The 17,365-nt window shown below is 41.3% G+C and overlaps 2 protein-coding genes across 2 annotated transcripts; one reads left to right on the plus strand and one right to left on the minus strand.

Moving 5' to 3' along the window:
* The first annotated feature begins 2,965 nt into the window (after positions 1-2,965).
* Positions 2,966-6,811, plus strand: LOC128754056 (tumor necrosis factor ligand superfamily member 14-like). The gene is made up of 6 exons (XM_053856376.1): positions 2,966-3,223; positions 3,701-3,914; positions 4,501-4,531; positions 4,599-4,670; positions 6,000-6,237; positions 6,306-6,811. Exons 2-6 carry the CDS (start codon positions 3,717-3,719, stop codon positions 6,487-6,489), a joined length of 723 nt encoding a protein of 240 aa, XP_053712351.1. The 5' UTR covers positions 2,966-3,223; positions 3,701-3,716; the 3' UTR covers positions 6,490-6,811.
* Positions 6,812-11,349: 4,538 nt separating this feature from the next.
* Positions 11,350-12,841, minus strand: LOC128754030 (uncharacterized). Its single transcript, XM_053856335.1, has 3 exons — positions 12,456-12,841; positions 12,338-12,371; positions 11,350-12,099 (listed from the first exon to the last, which is right to left on the minus strand). The coding sequence occupies exons 1-3, from the start codon at positions 12,669-12,671 to the stop codon at positions 11,711-11,713; spliced, it is 639 nt and encodes a 212-aa protein (XP_053712310.1). The 5' UTR covers positions 12,672-12,841; the 3' UTR covers positions 11,350-11,710.
* Between the last annotated feature and the right edge of the window lie 4,524 nt (positions 12,842-17,365).

Below are 17,365 nucleotides of genomic sequence, written 5' to 3' on the forward strand. Positions count from 1 at the left end.
TCAGTCTATCTATCTATCTATCTATCTATCTATCTATCTATCTATCTATCTATCTATCTATCTATCTATCTATCTATCTATTATCTATCATCTATCTATCTATTATCTATCTATTATCTATCTATCTATCTATCTATCTATCTATCTATCTATCTATCTATCTATCTATCTATCTATCTATCTATCTATCTATCTATCTATCTATCTATCTATCTATCTATCTATTATCTATCTATCTATCTATCTATCTATCTATCTATTATCTATCTATCTATCTATTATCTATCATCTATCTATCTATTATCTATCATCTATCTATCTATTATCTATCTATTATCTATCTATCTATCTATCTATCTATCTATCTATCTATCTATCTATCTATCTATCTATCTATCTATCTATCTATCTATCTATCAATCATCTATCTATTATCTATCTATTATCTATCTATTATCTATCTATCTATCTATCTATCTATCTATCTATCTATCTATCAATCATCTATCTATTATCTATCTATTATCTATCTATCTATCTATCTATCTATCTATCTATCATGATGACAGAGTGAAGAAATGTCTTACATTCCCAGAAACTTGCATCACATGTGCCGACATGTAACTGAAAGTCTTCAGCCCAAGTTGCAACACACTGTTGTGTTTATCTCTCCTCCTCTGCAGGTGTAACATGTGACTGATGGCTGAGGGTGGAGCAGCTTCCCGCCCACAGGTGTTCCTGGTGGACAGCCAGGCCTCCCTCTTCCACTCGCAGCCTCGAAGCAAACCCAGTTGGACCCAGGTGGTTCAGAAGATCATCCCCGTCCTGGTTCTGCTGAGCCTGATGGGTCTTGCTGTGGAAGGATATTTCATCTATGAGCTGTTCCAAAAAACGGAGGTGAGTGTGGGTTTGTGTCTTTCAAGAAACCCCCTTTATCTTCTCAACGTCACCATGAACCCGCATACGTGGAGAGCAAGGGATCTCATGATGGCGGACTCGAATTCTCTGAAAAGGTCACGAGTCAGTGACAGGAGAAGTATTTTGTTCATTCCACTTCCACTTTTTACTTCAACAAATATATTACACCACTCAGTGGTTCTATTTATAGAATGATCGGCGTGTATTTTTAGTATCCTTCATAGAGGACGGTATCATCATTCGACCTCACGACCCACAAATAGATAGTACCAGTACCGTCACACACCAGACCTCCGATTGAACAAGATGAGTTTGTCAGGGGATTTTCCTCTAATCTATGGACACACAAATCTTGGTTCTAGATATGAAACAAAACTAAGAGGCAAAGAGCATCTTCTTAGGTGAATATGGAGAGCGTAGTCCAGTTCTGGAATATGAATGACCAGGTTATTAGGTAGGAGCTGACTGCACCCCACATCAGATGTTGGAACAAACTAAATGTGTAATACAAAAAGTAAAAGAAAAACATTTCATATCTATCTATCATCTATCTATCTATCTATCTATCTATTATCTATCTATCTATTATCTATCTATCTATCTATCTATCTATCTATCTATCTATCTATCTATCTATCTATCTATCTATCAATCATCTATCTATTATCTATCTATCTATCTATCTATCTATCTATCTATCTATCTATCTATCTATCTATCTATCTATCTATCTATCTATCTATCTATCTATCATCTATCTATTATCTATCTATCTATCAATCATCTATCTATTATCTATCTATCTATCTATCTATCTATCTATCTATCTATCTATCTATCTATCTATCTATCTATCTATCTATCTATCTATCTATCTATCTATCTATCTATTATCTATCTATCTATCTATCTATCTATCTATCTATCTATCTATCTATCTATCTATCTATCTATCTATCTATCATCTGTCTATCTATCTATCTATCTATTATCTATCTATCTATCTATCTATATATCTATCTATTATCTTTCTATCTATCTGTGTGTGTGAGCGCCCCAAATTGATCAGGTATAAAGTGGTCCGATGATGTGAATACTATTTCCATTATCCAATAACTGACGTCCTCAAATGTTATAAGAACTAACTGTGAGTGAAAGTGGTTGAAGACATCGACAGCGCTGATATCAGGTTTGTATGTTCACCACTGACAAAGACCAAGGAGCATGAGAGGGTCAAGTGACGACTCATCCAAAATAGAGTCTAATGTTGGGGGAAAAAGAGCTCAACAACTCACACAGATGCTGAAATAAAGCCAGTTATAGAATACATGCAGCATGCTGCAGTTCAAACTGTTCTTTTCCATCGCCTCTGATTTAAATGGAGTTCCCTCGAGACATATGCAAGGACATAGCTGGTAGTATTATGAAATGGCTGTCATTCCAGACTATGCTTTTGTGATCTAAATCCCATGACCGGCTCTGAACCACCACCTCCCAAATGTGCTCCTGAAGCTGAAGCCCCATTTAAAAGCTGTTTTTTATATTTCACTACTGACTTTCGTTGACACAAAGCTTTATTGACTTTGTAGAGAGATGGATTTTTGGCTGACATCTGCTTCTTTTCAATGTCATGCGATTAGGGTGACCACATCTCCCGAAAGGAAAACAGCGGCGCTCTTTTGAAACTTGTCCTGGTGTGTCATACAAGAGCAGTCTGGAGTCTTGCAGTGAAAGTACGAACATGGCCACTTTACACCGTTGGAAGACACAAACCATTGTGTGCTACAGTGTACAGTTTTGCGGTGTTTTAATAGCTCAGCACATTGGTTGACTTGTCAAACAGTGTGGTCCAATATGAAATGTCAGCTTTGACCAAACTGCCACCATCAAGGCGTTGTGTGAAAACAAAGGGGGGAGAGACTTTCAAAACAAAAAACCTTGGCGATGTGGTTGAACGAAAGAAGCGAACACTTGAACACAGAAGAAAATGAAAAGCGGAAGTATAACTGGAGGGACAACGACTCGCATTCATGTTGAGATGTGACCCACATGCCATCGCACCAGTCTCTTTTTTTTCTCTCTCTCTCTCTCTCTTTCATTACGTGTGCTCCAGTGTCATCCTCATTTCCTCTTTTCAAATGATACATATTTGGGGGGGTTTCCTTGGACGGGTTAAATAACACTCGAGCAGTGGGAGTAGAGAAGCTGACGATGGCTGCAAAGTGAGTGGTGTTGAAACCTGTGGTAACCAGCGAGAGTGTCAGACGACAGCTGTACGCCGGCACTTCACCTGCTGCCTGAGGAAGTAAGTCAACTTGTTGCTTTATCTGATGAGAAACTAAAGATTATCTCATTCAAATGGATGCTTTGACGTAGAGCCTTTTCTTTGCCGTTGTTTAACAACTATAATAAGAGGAATTCTAATGATAAATGCAAGAAAATCTGACAACATTACTTCCTTGTTTGCTGCCTGATTCAATGGTGTTGCAAGTTAACCTCAGTCTAAGCGGACTGAAGGACAAGGTCCCACTTCTATCCCGACCGGAGTCATCAAAACATCTCTGTTGCCATATATCCATATTTATCTGTTAAAATTAGACGCGTCTGTCCCGCATGATCCAGACAGACAAATAATATTTGTTAGAACTGCGTGGAATCATGATGACAGAGTGAAGAAATGTCTTACATTCCCAGAAACTTGCATCACATGTGCCGACATGTCACTGAAAGTCTTCAGCCCAAGTTGCAACACACTGTTGTGTTTATCTCTCCTCCTCTGCAGGTGTAACATGTGACTGATGGCTGAGGGTGGAGCAGCTTCCCGCCCACAGGTGTTCCTGGTGGACAGCCAGGCCTCCCTCTTCCACTCGCAGCCTCGAAGCAAACCCAGTTGGACCCAGGTGGTTCAGAAGATCATCCCCGTCCTGGTTCTGCTGAGCCTGATGGGTCTTGCTGTGGAAGGATATTTCATCTATAAGCTGTTCCAAAAAACGGAGGTGAGTGTGGGTTTGTGTCTTTCAAGAAACCCCCTTTATCTTCTCAACGTCACCATGAACCCGCATACGTGGAGAGCAAGGGATCTCATGATGGCGGACTCGAATTCTCTGAAAAGGTCACGAGTCAGTGACGGGAGAAGTATTTTGTTCATTCCACTTCCACTTTTTACTTCAACAAATATATTACACCACTCAGTGGTTCTATTTATAGAATGATCGGCGTGTATTTTTAGTATCCTTCATAGAGGACGGTATCATCATTCGACCTCACGACCCACAAATAGATAGTACCAGTACCGTCACACACCAGACCTCCGATTGAACAAGATGAGTTTGTCAGGGGATTTTCCTCTAATCTATGGACACACAAATCTTGGTTCTAGATATGAAACAAAACTAAGAGGCAAAGAGCATCTTCTTAGGTGAATATGGAGAGCGTAGTCCAGTTCTGGAATATGAATGACCAGGTTATTAGGTAGGAAGCTGACTGCACCCCACATCAGATGTTGGAACAAACTAAATGTGTAATACCAAAAGTAAAAGAAAAACATTTCTGTGTCATGAAAATGTGGTTTTTGCCTTACAGAGTGGCGTAAATCCAGTGCACGGAAATGAAGGTGCAGTCTCCAAATTCTAAATTCCTTTGCTCTGGTGATATCTGACGCCGACGTGTTTTTATTTCAGGGTCACATCAAATGATAATGGGCCAGTCTCCTGTGGAGCCGCAGCAAAAGAAGCCTGTGGCTCACCTGATGGGTAACAACCTTTCAGAGTCGTAACGGTTTAATATAACCTATCACGTCATGAACCTTTAGGGAGGAAAAGCCGACAAAAATATGTGTGACAGAATATTAGCAGTGAGGGTGAGAAGGGAAGCTCTATAGCAGCGTTTTTCAACCTTCTTTAACCCACACTTTGTTCCTTGAAAAAAATAAAATATACATATATATATCTCAGGATTTATTTATTTATTTTAAATAACTGATTATTCAGTTATGCGTTTGACCAAGTGAGTGTTGAGTGTTAATGGAAAGAGGAGCACCAAGTGCAGCAGCTGCAACTGATGAATGAGTCAATGCATCAAGTGCATAGATCTATAGTGTATAGAAAGAATGTCACTGAATCCATGTGAGTGCCACACGTTGGTAGATCATACTATGTCATCATACCACCCACCTCTGTCTCCGGACGTGAAATTGAATAATTTCATTGAAAAAAGCTGCTTAGAAGTGGCAGAGTTGCTCAGGTTTTCATTAGGAGCGAGCGGGAAAAACATGGTTTGAAACCAGGATAACAGAGGGGCAGCTGATTTGGAAAGGTTTTGAGGCGAAGATGGTTTTGACTTGTATACAGGGAAGATGCCATACGAAATACATGGAGAGGAAAAACAACGGATGACAGGTGTGGCTGGGGAGGATGCGCGAGTGGGTCAAGGTGAAGGAGGCGGACCTGCCGTGGCAGCACCTGAAAGGAAAAAAAAAAAAATCTGAATCAGAAAACTTTATGAATCCCGCGGGAAATCCTGTTCGTAACATGCTCTATACACAACGTATCACTACCAACATACAAACCTCTCATAAAGTGCAAAAAGATATACAAAAGATCATGTAGACAATGTGCAAAAAAATGCATATTCATTTATTGCCACGGGAAGAAAGGACCTCCTGTCTTAGAGATGCTTCGTCTCAAGGGAAGAACAACAAGAAAATGAGAACTACAACATCACACACAATAATGTTGCCTATGCAGGTTCTGCCATGTTATTGGCACCTACTGTCTTACTGAAGCCATTTGAGTTTCACTCTTCATGAGCTCAATGATATTTTGAATGCCAGAAAAAAATAGATCAAAACAAAACAATAATGCAGACAGACAATGACAGTATGGGTGGAAATCTGCTGCTTGGTGAATGCCTGGGATGTGAGTGCATTTCTTGTAGTAAAATAAAGTAAAATAAAATAAAATAATATAGTAGTGTAGTGGCCCAAAGCCCCTCAGCCAGGAAAGGAACAAGTGAAATACATCCACTGTGGTAGCAACATGGAGAACAGCACTCAGCAGTAATGGTTGACTCTGCATGTCCAGGTTCTGAAAGTTATGCATCAGACCATGGTGTGGTGCAGTGGATGAGTCAAGATGGGGAGGCTTTCATCAAGCACATGGGCTACAGAAACGGCCGTCTGATCGTGGAGGAGGAAGGCATCTACTACATCTACAACAAAGTCCAGCTCAACACATCGGAGAAGTGTTCTGTCATTAAGCACAAGGTGATGAAATTCACTGCAAACTACAACCATCCCATCGACCTGATGACATCGATGATGTAAGCTCACATCGGTGCTCCTTCCTTTTCTCTCAAACATTTGGACTCACCGCTTTATTTTCCTCCAGTTTCCAGTGTCCAAACAAGTCTGTCGGTGGAGAAGATCGGAGGGACAGTTTCTTGGCAGGAACCTTCCACCTGAGGTCTGGAGATGAGATCTACGTCACGGTGGGCTCCATCGACAAGCTCCGCCCTGGACACACTCAAAACTTTTTGGGAGCCTTCATGATATCGCCCTCATCTTCCCGCTGAAGACTCAGGGAAGAGGGTGCATCCAAAAGAAACTTACTTTGGGTTTTGATCAGTTCCTCTGCTGCTCCAAAATAATAAAAACGTCATTACATTCATGTGACAACTATGTCCTGAGAAACTGTTGAAAATAGGGGTGCCCTCACTTACTGACCTCTGACCGCAGCAAGGTCACAGAAGCGTGAGTCTGTTGTTTTATGTCAACCATCATTTGTTAATGAAGTGTACATATCCATTGAATATGATTGCTGGAGTAAATTAAATCATTTTTATTTGGTGTCCATTTATTGTGTCTGACACTGTGCAGGAGGAAACGGACCCTCACTACTATAGAGAACCAGTTGGCCGGAATATATCTACCTCAAGCTGGTGACCTTCTTGCTGGGGGCGATACTGACCAGGCACTTTAGTCAAGTTAAGTCCAGCCACCTTTAATCCAATATACAATTCATTATTTGACTAGGATGACAACAGACAGTACTTTGGAATGTACACAATGGATGAACCTGGGCGCTCATCTTTGGGTGTTGACAGGTTAAAAACGGGGAGAACACCAACGCACTGGGGAAATAACTCATGAGGTCCTATCAACAGAAAACGCTTGGTGGTGGAAAACACACAGACATGAGGAAATTACGACATATCAGAAAACAAAAGTTAGATCGACAAAACACTCGCGGATCGACTGGACAATAATAGAAACGAAGCGAGAAGAACGAGAACTAAGGAGGCGACTGAAAAGGAAATCAAGCACACACAGAATTTAGAATATTCTAGGAGGCAGAACGAGAGAGTGGAGTCTTGGGAGAGTTTACCGTAGGAAAGCAAAGTAGCCATCTGGCAACACAAGCTGGCATCGAGATGTTGATATTCGGGAGAGTCCGATTACCAAATGCACGCCAGCTGCGTCGCTCGAAAAGCAGGGGAGAAACAAGGAACAGGAAACAAGGGCACAACCGGGAATCACAAAAACAAAAGCATGGAAAACGTGGACTTGACTGTAACAATAAAAGCATGGAGAAAAGTGGACATGACACCTACCTTCCTATGTGTCCTATTGACACTGTTCTGTTTGTTTGAAGGTCACAGAGAAACGTAGTGCAAATGCAGTCGAAGCCTATTTAAGACTAAGAACAATAGGATACGTTCGTGAAGTCAACCTGCAACTCACTTAGCCAACTTGTTTTGTTTTGTCATAAAGACATCGCAATCAATTTTGACTGGCCATTTCAAGGTCAAATTCTTTCTGCAAGGTAGACCAGGGGAGGCATTTCTTAAAGGGCCACATGACTAACTGAGGCTGTTGTGAGGGGCCCCAAATAGAAAAGAACCAAAATAACTTTGAGATGATGGGAGAACCTAAAAAATACATACTGAAGTAGCAAGGTCTTGGAATATCTAAATATATTTTTACATTTATTGTTCACATTTTCACCAATTCATTTTTAGGGGCCATAAACATGGTCAACAGATGGGAAAATCATGACCAAAAACAAAATGAATTTAACTCATTCAGAGGTTAACTGATGAGGAATTAAAAGGACAAACTTAAATGTGTCTTTTTCTATATGCTCAGTTTTCATGAGGGCCACATGAACATGGCAGCATGTGGCCCCCAGGTTTTAACAGGCATGAAAGATCATTTTGACCGACTAGAGACAGGGTAAGTTTATTGTTAAATGATCCGTGGTGTGAGCAGGTCACAGTAAATGTTGTACATTTAAAATAAATGGTGATGTTACGTCCGGAAAAGACGTAGCACCATATCAAGTGCAAAGAGCAGATGCATATCCCGGATGTGTAATCATAGCCTTGCAGATTGTTGCTACACAGTAGCAGCATGACAAGCATGAACTTCAACAACCATAACACACATTGCTGTGAAGCGCAGGAAGTGGTGAAGACAAGTGTTGAGTGAAGTGGGGAGAGAAGAAATGATGTGCGGAGGTCATGTTCTGACTCAGCTCTTCCCACAAATGTACAGGGGAAACTTTCTCTGTGCCGAAGAGCGCAGAGGAAAAATGACGGGGAAAGTTGACCGAGTGAGGGGAGACTGGCTTGCAGGCCGACGACGGAAAAAAGACAATAAATAATGCCAGAATGCCTGGAAGGTGCTGGAAATAGGTGGATAGATAGTGATCATTTCACTGAAGAGCGGCGGAAGAGTGAGAGGAGTGTGGCGGCAGAACAAGGTCATTTCCTCAGAATGACACTGATAAGTGTCTGTAAAAAACAGAACTGTGACAAGTGCTGCTCATGAGTTCATTGAACATTGTTTTCATAAAGGATCAAGATGTAGATTTGTTGCTCCAGTCGGGAAGTCCATCTGTTGAGGAAGTGACAGCAAGCCTTGCACAGAGAAACAACAGCTGGAGTGACAGCAATGACACTGTTCTCTGTCATAGGCATATCAACAGATTATATAAAGGGGGATCCAAACAGTAACAAAAAATCATCTGCTATGCAAATTTGTTTGGGGTTTTTTCAGCATATTCAGCTAGGAAGAGGAAGAGGAAGAGTATGAGGAAAAACCAGACTCAGTAATCCATCAGTTGTGCAATAAGTGAAGAAGCTTTAAAGGCAAAAATAGATTTGAGGAAGAGGCTAACTTCAAAGATGTTACATCACTGACTGATCAAAGGAAATACCTCAAAAGTTAAGATGGAAAATATTGGTTTGTACGAGGTCATGGGAACCATCAAATTCAAGGCTTTCAGGTTTAAGAACAGCGCCGTAAACGTCATCCGATTCCATCACTATGACCTTGCATCATTGTTAAATGGCCATATTTTCTAATGTGTCTGTTTAGCGATATTTGCAATGTTGAAAGACCGCGACAGATTTGGTCGTCGCTTCCGATCAATTTTGCGAGCACTTGTTTATTACACGTCTCTGTTTCCCAAAACACAGGATGTGTACTTGTGAATTGTAGACCTACACAACCTAAACCACAATGTATGGTAAATAAACAGGAAATTTTGCGCTTTGGTTTTGTTGCAGGGAACTTTCCTCTTATATAGCTTGTTTTTTTCTCTCTCTACTTTCACCTTCCTGTCTTTCATTTGGGGTTTTTACCATTTTAATATAAAACCTCTTTCCAGCATAGAGGAGGAAAAAAAGCCTCTCACTTTACCACTCTCACTGTCAGGAACGATATTTGCTTCTTTTCCTTTCCACACAGACGTTTTGTTCGCTGTAGTGTTACGTTTTGTACGTCATCTCCAATGAAACGTCATGGACAATTTAACTGAAAGCTGAAAGGCAAAACATTTTGAAATGTAATATGAAGCTGTAGTAACCTGTTTTTCTGTTTTTTACTCCAGTACATTTCTATCTGTTTATTATTTGGCTTCAGAGGGAGGACGTCCATGTGTCTCAGCTCCCTGTCGCCATCACACTCCCCAACCATCTACAGTATCCGTCTCTCCAGGAAATCTCAATGTTTTACTCACTAGTGCAGTGCAGCGTCACCCAAAACACTACACGGGGCGGACGTAAACAAACACAGCTGACAGCGAGGCCCATCTCTCTGGTCGCCATTACTGACGCTCTACAATCTGAGCCTGTGCTACATATCACCAGGTACTCATATAATTCACTGTATTAATGAGCCACTGTTTCGGTCACCCACGCTCAATATTCCCCACCTTAACCACTCAGACTCCGCCCATCCAAATGTCCATCAGTCTACAACTTTGTCAAGAGCCCTGTAACAGGACCATGACCGCACTGCTGTCACGACTCATGGAACATCATCAAAAAGATGTACTTTTTATCTTTTTATCTATCATTGTGGGGGGTTTTTTTTACATGCTAATTTGCTGCAGTCCTTATTTCTTGTCATGTTATTCTAGAGGCATTGATGTTAACATCTTTCACTGCCATTAAAAACAAAAACGGCCGCAAAATTGTGTATTTTTGGCGGCAACAAAAAATAAAAATAAAATCGAATCGCTGCGCTGCCCTTCATCTCCGATCGTGCAACCTCTCTTCTGTCTGCACCCAGGTGTTTTTTGCATTTTTTTCTAAACTAGAAAAGTTCAATGAATTGCTACATTTACCTTTTGACTATTTTTTTTAAATTACTTTCTATAATCATGCAAACTGAAATTTCCCATGATGCCCTGCTGTCCATTCATTCCTTGTCCCGGTTGATCTCAACTATATCCCCAGTAACCGTGACTTGAAATGAACCTCAACAGTTCCCATGATGCTTTGCAGCCCAGTCATCTACAGCGGTTGACCACTATCACACATTATGTGGGAAACAGAAGTACTTTTTTGATCACTGAATTGTTTTTCAATGCTCAAGTAGAAACAGGGTTACATCAATAATACAAATAAACCATTGGAGCCACCGTTTTCAGTTATTTATCTTTGTGTGAAGCATTGTGTTCATATTTCATAATATTTTAGCAAACGCAATAGGAGCAGCATTTAAAATGAAATTAAGAACATTCACATTATATGACATTATGGCATGAACATGCACACATTGGTCCATATGCATATGTTGTCCTTCATAAGCATTCTTTCATGTAAGGACAGTGCCAATATAAACAGGCTGCTTTTTGCAATTTTTTTGGTTTATTTTTTGTCCATCATTTTATCAGCAACTTCAAGTCAAGTTCTTATTCCTTTTTTTATTATTTTAAGGCACGTCTTCCATTTCCTTTTATTATTATTTATTGAATAGTCTGTCCATTTCACAGGAGCTTTGAGGATGTATTTTTTCCAGCTCCGCGTCATTGTTTTTAATTATTAACTTAAATTACATTTCCTTTTTTTACAATCACATTGCACCATTTATTTATTCTGAAAGACAAAAAGACGGAAAACTCCATTTAAATACAAGCCTCAGCTTTATTACAGAGAGCATTTATAAAATGAAAGCCGGAAACACTAATATAGTGTTATTACTGTTTAACGACGAACAACACTGACATATGATAATTTAAAAAAATAAATATATAAATACACATATTTACAGAGTCAAGACATGCCTCACCAGCCCCATATACATTTACAGTTTCAATGAGTGTGGTGCGGAGCGGATGATGTCTCCAGCACCAAATGAGGTCAGTCTGTGTGTTTGGCGTCAGGCGGAAGGTTCGATCCTGAAATATTAGCATTTGAAAAGCATCTAGAATGAACAATCCTGCCTCGCTGAGAGAGAAAACAAACAGCAAAAGAGTCTTCTTTGAGTTTCAGTAAAAGTCAGATACTAGTCCACAAGAAATATCCCCATATTGGAGCCTTTTAATTCCAGTTTCCAGTTTGTGAGTCCATCCTCTGGTACAGTCATGTGAGCCAGCAGGGCAGAGTCCACTTCCATCCTTGACACCGTCCAGCACCTTTGACTCACAGGTGTGGCTACCTTGGTAGTTGGAAGTTGGACCTGGCAGGTGAGTTTGTCACCCAGAGTCACGGTGAGCAGCCCAGCAGAGCAGTGGTGCGTGCACGTCAAGTTGAGGTCTAAGTAGATGAAGTAAGATCCCTCCTTGCTGGTGCTCAGCGAATGTTGTTTCTCGCTGAAATGGAACTTGTCACCGACTGACTTCCCTGTGTCGTAGCTGACAGGAGCCCAGGACATGATGGAGTTCTTCAGTTCACCTGCAGAAAAAAAACGCTCTTTAGCTCGTGTACTTCACAGCATGTACTGCTGCACTTAGTTATAGTGTTGTTGTGAATTTATATATAGTGGTGAATCAAGTTCAGACATTTCGCAGCAAATAAAGGTTGAATGAACTATTTATTTTTCATTTCCTTTCTAAAAGCTTTAACGCTTTCAGGAACAGAAATGGAGTTTGTGGTTGGTTTTGGAAGAAATAAAAATAAAGATAAAACTTACTTTTCGTTGCCTCCACATACGCAAAGTTTTGCATCTGATGGAATAGATCATAAGAAAAGACATGAATTTAAGTCGACAAGACGTTTCGTTATTGCCCTGTTGTTGTTCTTAATCTTACCTTGTACGTATTTATTGCTTCGCCCTTCAAGGCGGCGCCGGCGTCAGCGCCGATGGACCGAGCGTCCAACTTGGCCTGCAGCTTCATCAGCACCACCGCTCCGCCGGCCGCCACCGCCGACACCAGCAAGAACAACAGCAGAATCGACGCCACCAGGAACCGGTCCAAACAGCTTTTTTGTCGCGCGCTGCTCTTCTGCGGAGATTCAATATCCATGTCCAGGTCCTTCCCGATGAGCGTGATGGCGAGCGCCTGCGAGGTAACAGGTCCGGTCTGTGAGAGATCCAGCTGTGGCAGCCCAGGGCTCCATGGACAACTTTTAAAGACAGGAGAGAAGAGGAAGTCGCGCCTTCCCCCTCCTCCGCCTTCTCTCAGGCACGGCCGAAAACGAGACACAAACTTTCCACGGCAGCGTGTTGCGTGTCTCCACTCGACGTGTGGAAAGCGAAAGTAGCTCAAGGCAGGAGCAGAAGAAAAAAAAAAAAAAAACAGATTCAGGAGAGAATGTCAGACCCTAGAACCAGCAGATCTGAAAGCAAATACCACAAAGACAGCGGATTCTAATCTCAACTCACTCTCTACTGAAACACTTTTACTCTGGTTGCATAACTGTGGTTTATTTGTCCATGAGATTTAGGGAGAACCTGTGACCTTTCTATGTGGAGTTGGCATATGTGTGGGACTCCATGGGGCGCTCCGGTTTCCTCCCACAGTCCAAAAGCCACATAGGCTGATGCATGACTCCAAATGGTTCTGAAGAATGGGTGGGTGATGTCGGCATGTGGGCTGGTGACCTTCTGAAGCTGGGATATACCTCAGTGACCTGTGACCCCGTGACCTTTGGTGGAGAAGGAATGATGCAAACACAGCTTAGCTTATCTTTTTCCTAAAAGTGGCGAAGCCAAAGCCCAGGTGTGTCGCAGGACATCTACCTCGAAAGAGGAGGAAGACATTGTATTTTATTTCTTCAATGCCAATGGAAGCTGTCCCTGTTGTAGCCTCATCGCGGACCACATGAGGTAACCCTGAGGAGACGAGAAAGACTCGTGCCGTAAAAGCGGTCATCAGCATGTGCAGACATGACATTGGCCTCCGGTTTTTTAATTATGAATGATGAATAATGAAAGGTTCTGTGATGTTATCTTCAGAGGAAACACTAATCGTGTGTTACTGGCAACAATTTGACAAGAATATCCATGTAATATTACAGTTCTGGTTTATTGTGTGATACAGTGTTGTCTCGTTTTTTCACATTCTTGGTTTCAAAACGTGAATGTGTGAATGTGTGAACTCACATATGAAAAGTCGAGTTCAACACAAATGAAATGACTCTCTCCGCAGTATATTAATATGTTTTCTGAAGAGCGACAGCACATGGCAGTGGGAAGCAGAGTGATAGAGAAGCAATACTAACGTTACATTTCAAATTTTAAACAGGGAACTATGTGAATCAACCTGGGAAAGCTGCTGCTTATCGATGACATCATGCTATGCATGGTTCATGGTTGTCAGTACAGAAGCAGTACAGACATATTTACAGTCCTAATAGTGCGCACACCTTGGCTATTGAAGTGGTTCTTAGCTCTATTGTCATGGACGTGTGAGTGAACGTTCGTAAAATAAAGGTTTTCTGTGTTCAATATGTCTGCCTGTTTCATGCCATTATTGGAGTGCAGTAAACTTTTTGTGTAGTAAAGTAGAAGGCATGCTGATGTTGCACGTGTCTGGGATCCTTTTCTTGATTCTAGTGTTTTCGGATCAAATTTTGATCTTTCATTGGTCTTATGTCGCTTGACAAACAACTACTCAGCAAGTAGGTCTACAGTCATTGTGCCATTTCTTCTATCTTGAAACAGAAACGCTACACAAGTAGAGGTTTCGTTTTAAACTGATTCAGAACTAATCTATATTTATTGCTATTTGCTATTGCTGTTTATCGATTTTAATAAATATTGGTGAGGGGGTTGTTTTTGATTTAGATTTTGAGTATGATTTCATTTTATATGCACTTCATTTAAACATTCTAAATATAAATCAGAAATATTGGGATATTCTTAGTGAGAGAACTATGATGTGAAGATATCAATATGGCACAACGTTCACGTTGACATCGTCGTTGCCGTTGACGTTGACGTTCTTATCTTATTTTATCTTACTCGCTTTATTACATTTTTATGCATTAAAGGTAGGGAAAAAAGAAGGAAATAACATAGAGACCAGAAAGTCAAATTTATAATTCAAAAGCCAATGAATGATGAAAAAAAAACACTGTTTCTTTCGTAGTTTTGCTCCGACCTCATGACGTCTGCATAAATCCAAGACAACGGCCACTCGCGGCCCTCGGGCCACACATTGCCCAGTCGAGCTTGTGCGAGTCCAGGTTCGTTCAAGTTTTCAGCTCTAAATTTGTCCATTTGTTGTGAGGTCCGTAAGTTTCCTCGGCGAGTCCGACTGAGACGTCACGTCGACAGAAATGAATGTTAAAATGTCTCAAAGATTTCAGCGGAACAATGAAACTTCAGCCACCAGATGATCAAGTCTTGACAAATCACACACACACCTTGCTGCTAGCAAGGAATTTGTTTTGAGCATGTACCTCAAAAACATGTACAATAACCGTTTTCACTTAGACTCCTGTCCGCTACTGCAGCAAGTAAACGATTGGCTGAATCATGCTCTCAACCACAGTGAGGGCATTATTGATATCTTTGTGTTGCTCTTTAGCCAGATGGTCTCCATAGAAAATAACACGAGAAGCTCCTCAGTGTTGTGGCCAGAGTGCGGCTATTATGGTCCTTCCAGGGAACGTTCCATTCTTCTCTGTACCACATTTGTAATTGTGCTTTCCAATCAATTACATCACCGCAATACATCAGAAGGCGACTCCCAATTCAATCTTTGTGCAGCATCTCAGAGGAAGGTGCTTCATCATGTAAAGTTCACCACCCAGTGACACACTGCGCTGCAGAGAGTGGCACTGCGAGTAAAGGAATCATGAAGGGAAGTTCCTGACAGAGAAGTTGCTACTGTGACGTGCGTGTGGCGGGAAGTGGCTGATCAGAGTGTCGATAGTGCTGAGGCAGGGCTTTTTTTTTTTGTCTTTCTCACCCTCATGGCAGGGGTTCAGAGGTTCTTAGATGGGGCTCCTCCCTATGAAACCACTCTCTCTCACACACACACACACACACACACATCCGACGTGTTAGAAACCTGCCGCCTTCTGGGTGCAGCACTAACCACTACACCACGGTGTTGCTCATCAAAAAAGTGATGAAAACACATGATCTCAACATCCCCTGCTACTATTGCCGGGGCACTTCCTCCCACTAAGTCCAATTGAGCGTCAACTTTTTTTTCAGCACCTCGTAAGACGGAAGATTAAAATCTTGTTGCGCGATTTTCCGCCTTGCTGGGCTTTCTCTCCGAATGTGCCTTCCGCCCCCACAGCAAACAAAGTCAGAAGTTACGACACGCCGACCAGAACAGAGAGACGGGATGGCGTGTGGGCGATGTGGGAACCGCAGCTGTACTGAGAGAAGTTAGCATGAAACTACTGCAATATGAATACTGGATTGAAAGTATGACAGCCACTGTGAGAGGGTCACATGCTGCGGGCAAATACGAGGTCCGCTTCCAGGACAAATACATTTTATTTAGAAAACAATGCTGTCAAGATGATCACTTCATTTATCATGCGATTTATCATCTGATGTGAGCAACATTATGTCACCTCAATCCCAGTCGCTGTTAGCAACATGGTCATGGTCTTCATGACAATAGCAATGATCTTCATCATCCGTCATGATTCCGCGTGACTGGAAAAGAGACAATGGATGGCTGGACACCCTTTGATGTACGACACGACTTTTCTTGAGTTGTTTTGTTCTGCTGCTGATGGTGGCCGTCTTTGCACCAGTCTTGACTTCAGCTTGTGAACAAGTCACAGCGTTGGGTATGGGAAAGGGAGAAATGGAGAAATAAACAGACAAATAGACAGTAAAGGGCTGTCACTAGTCACCTTTGACCTTGAGAAGAAAATGAAAAGACTGATTTTCAGAGCTCACTGGTGCCCTGATGTCAAGAAAATAAAAAAAAATATTGGAATATATTGTTTAAAATTGTGGTGCTGACCTGAGAAGTGGAGTCCAGCTGGATCTGGCTGGGCCCTGGAGTAATCTCACCTTGGGATTTGCCTCAACAAGTAGAACGGACAAGTACAACTGGATTTGGTGGCCATTTTTAATATATATTATGGCACAATGACATCTCTTGACACCTTTGGATAGTATTTATTTTTTCTCCTGCGATATAATTTTCAAATCTTTAAATGGATCATGCTTTAATTCCATTTTTTTGTGTGTGTGGAATGCAGTTTTTACTATCCTTTGGGTGGATTTGTTGGGATATTTTATGGACGTTCTGTGTTGTATTTAAAACAGAAAAATTTAATACTACAAAAAAAGCTTTCCCATGAGGGGCTGGTGGCCTGTGTTCAACTGCGTCATTCTTTTCTCAAGCTCCCACATTCGGAGGTAACATGACCGACAGCTGGCGACACAACCGCAGTGTCGCAGTTCTCTCAGCTGTTCAAAACATACACGTGGTTCACTTAACTTTCACAAGTCGACACTGAATGGCTTACCACAGCGCAATAGTTGAAGCCAGACACTTGAGATGATTTTGTCAGAAATTTCTTGTGGACAGAAAGAAACAAGGGTCTTTTGAGGGTTGGTTGAAAATGTCTTCAGCCTATTGAGTTTTCTCACAGGAAACTCCATGCTTTCACTTCCCTCTCTAAAACATGAGGTCATTCAAACTTTCTTTTTTTTAACTTAGAGAGTGAAAAGACAATAATATTTAAATATATGTTTCTTTATTACGTACATACACCACTCACATCTAGGTGCTAA

This window comes from Synchiropus splendidus, chromosome 2 (assembly GCF_027744825.2).
Source record: "Synchiropus splendidus isolate RoL2022-P1 chromosome 2, RoL_Sspl_1.0, whole genome shotgun sequence".
In the NCBI taxonomy this organism is placed as follows: Eukaryota; Metazoa; Chordata; class Actinopteri; order Syngnathiformes; family Callionymidae; genus Synchiropus; species Synchiropus splendidus.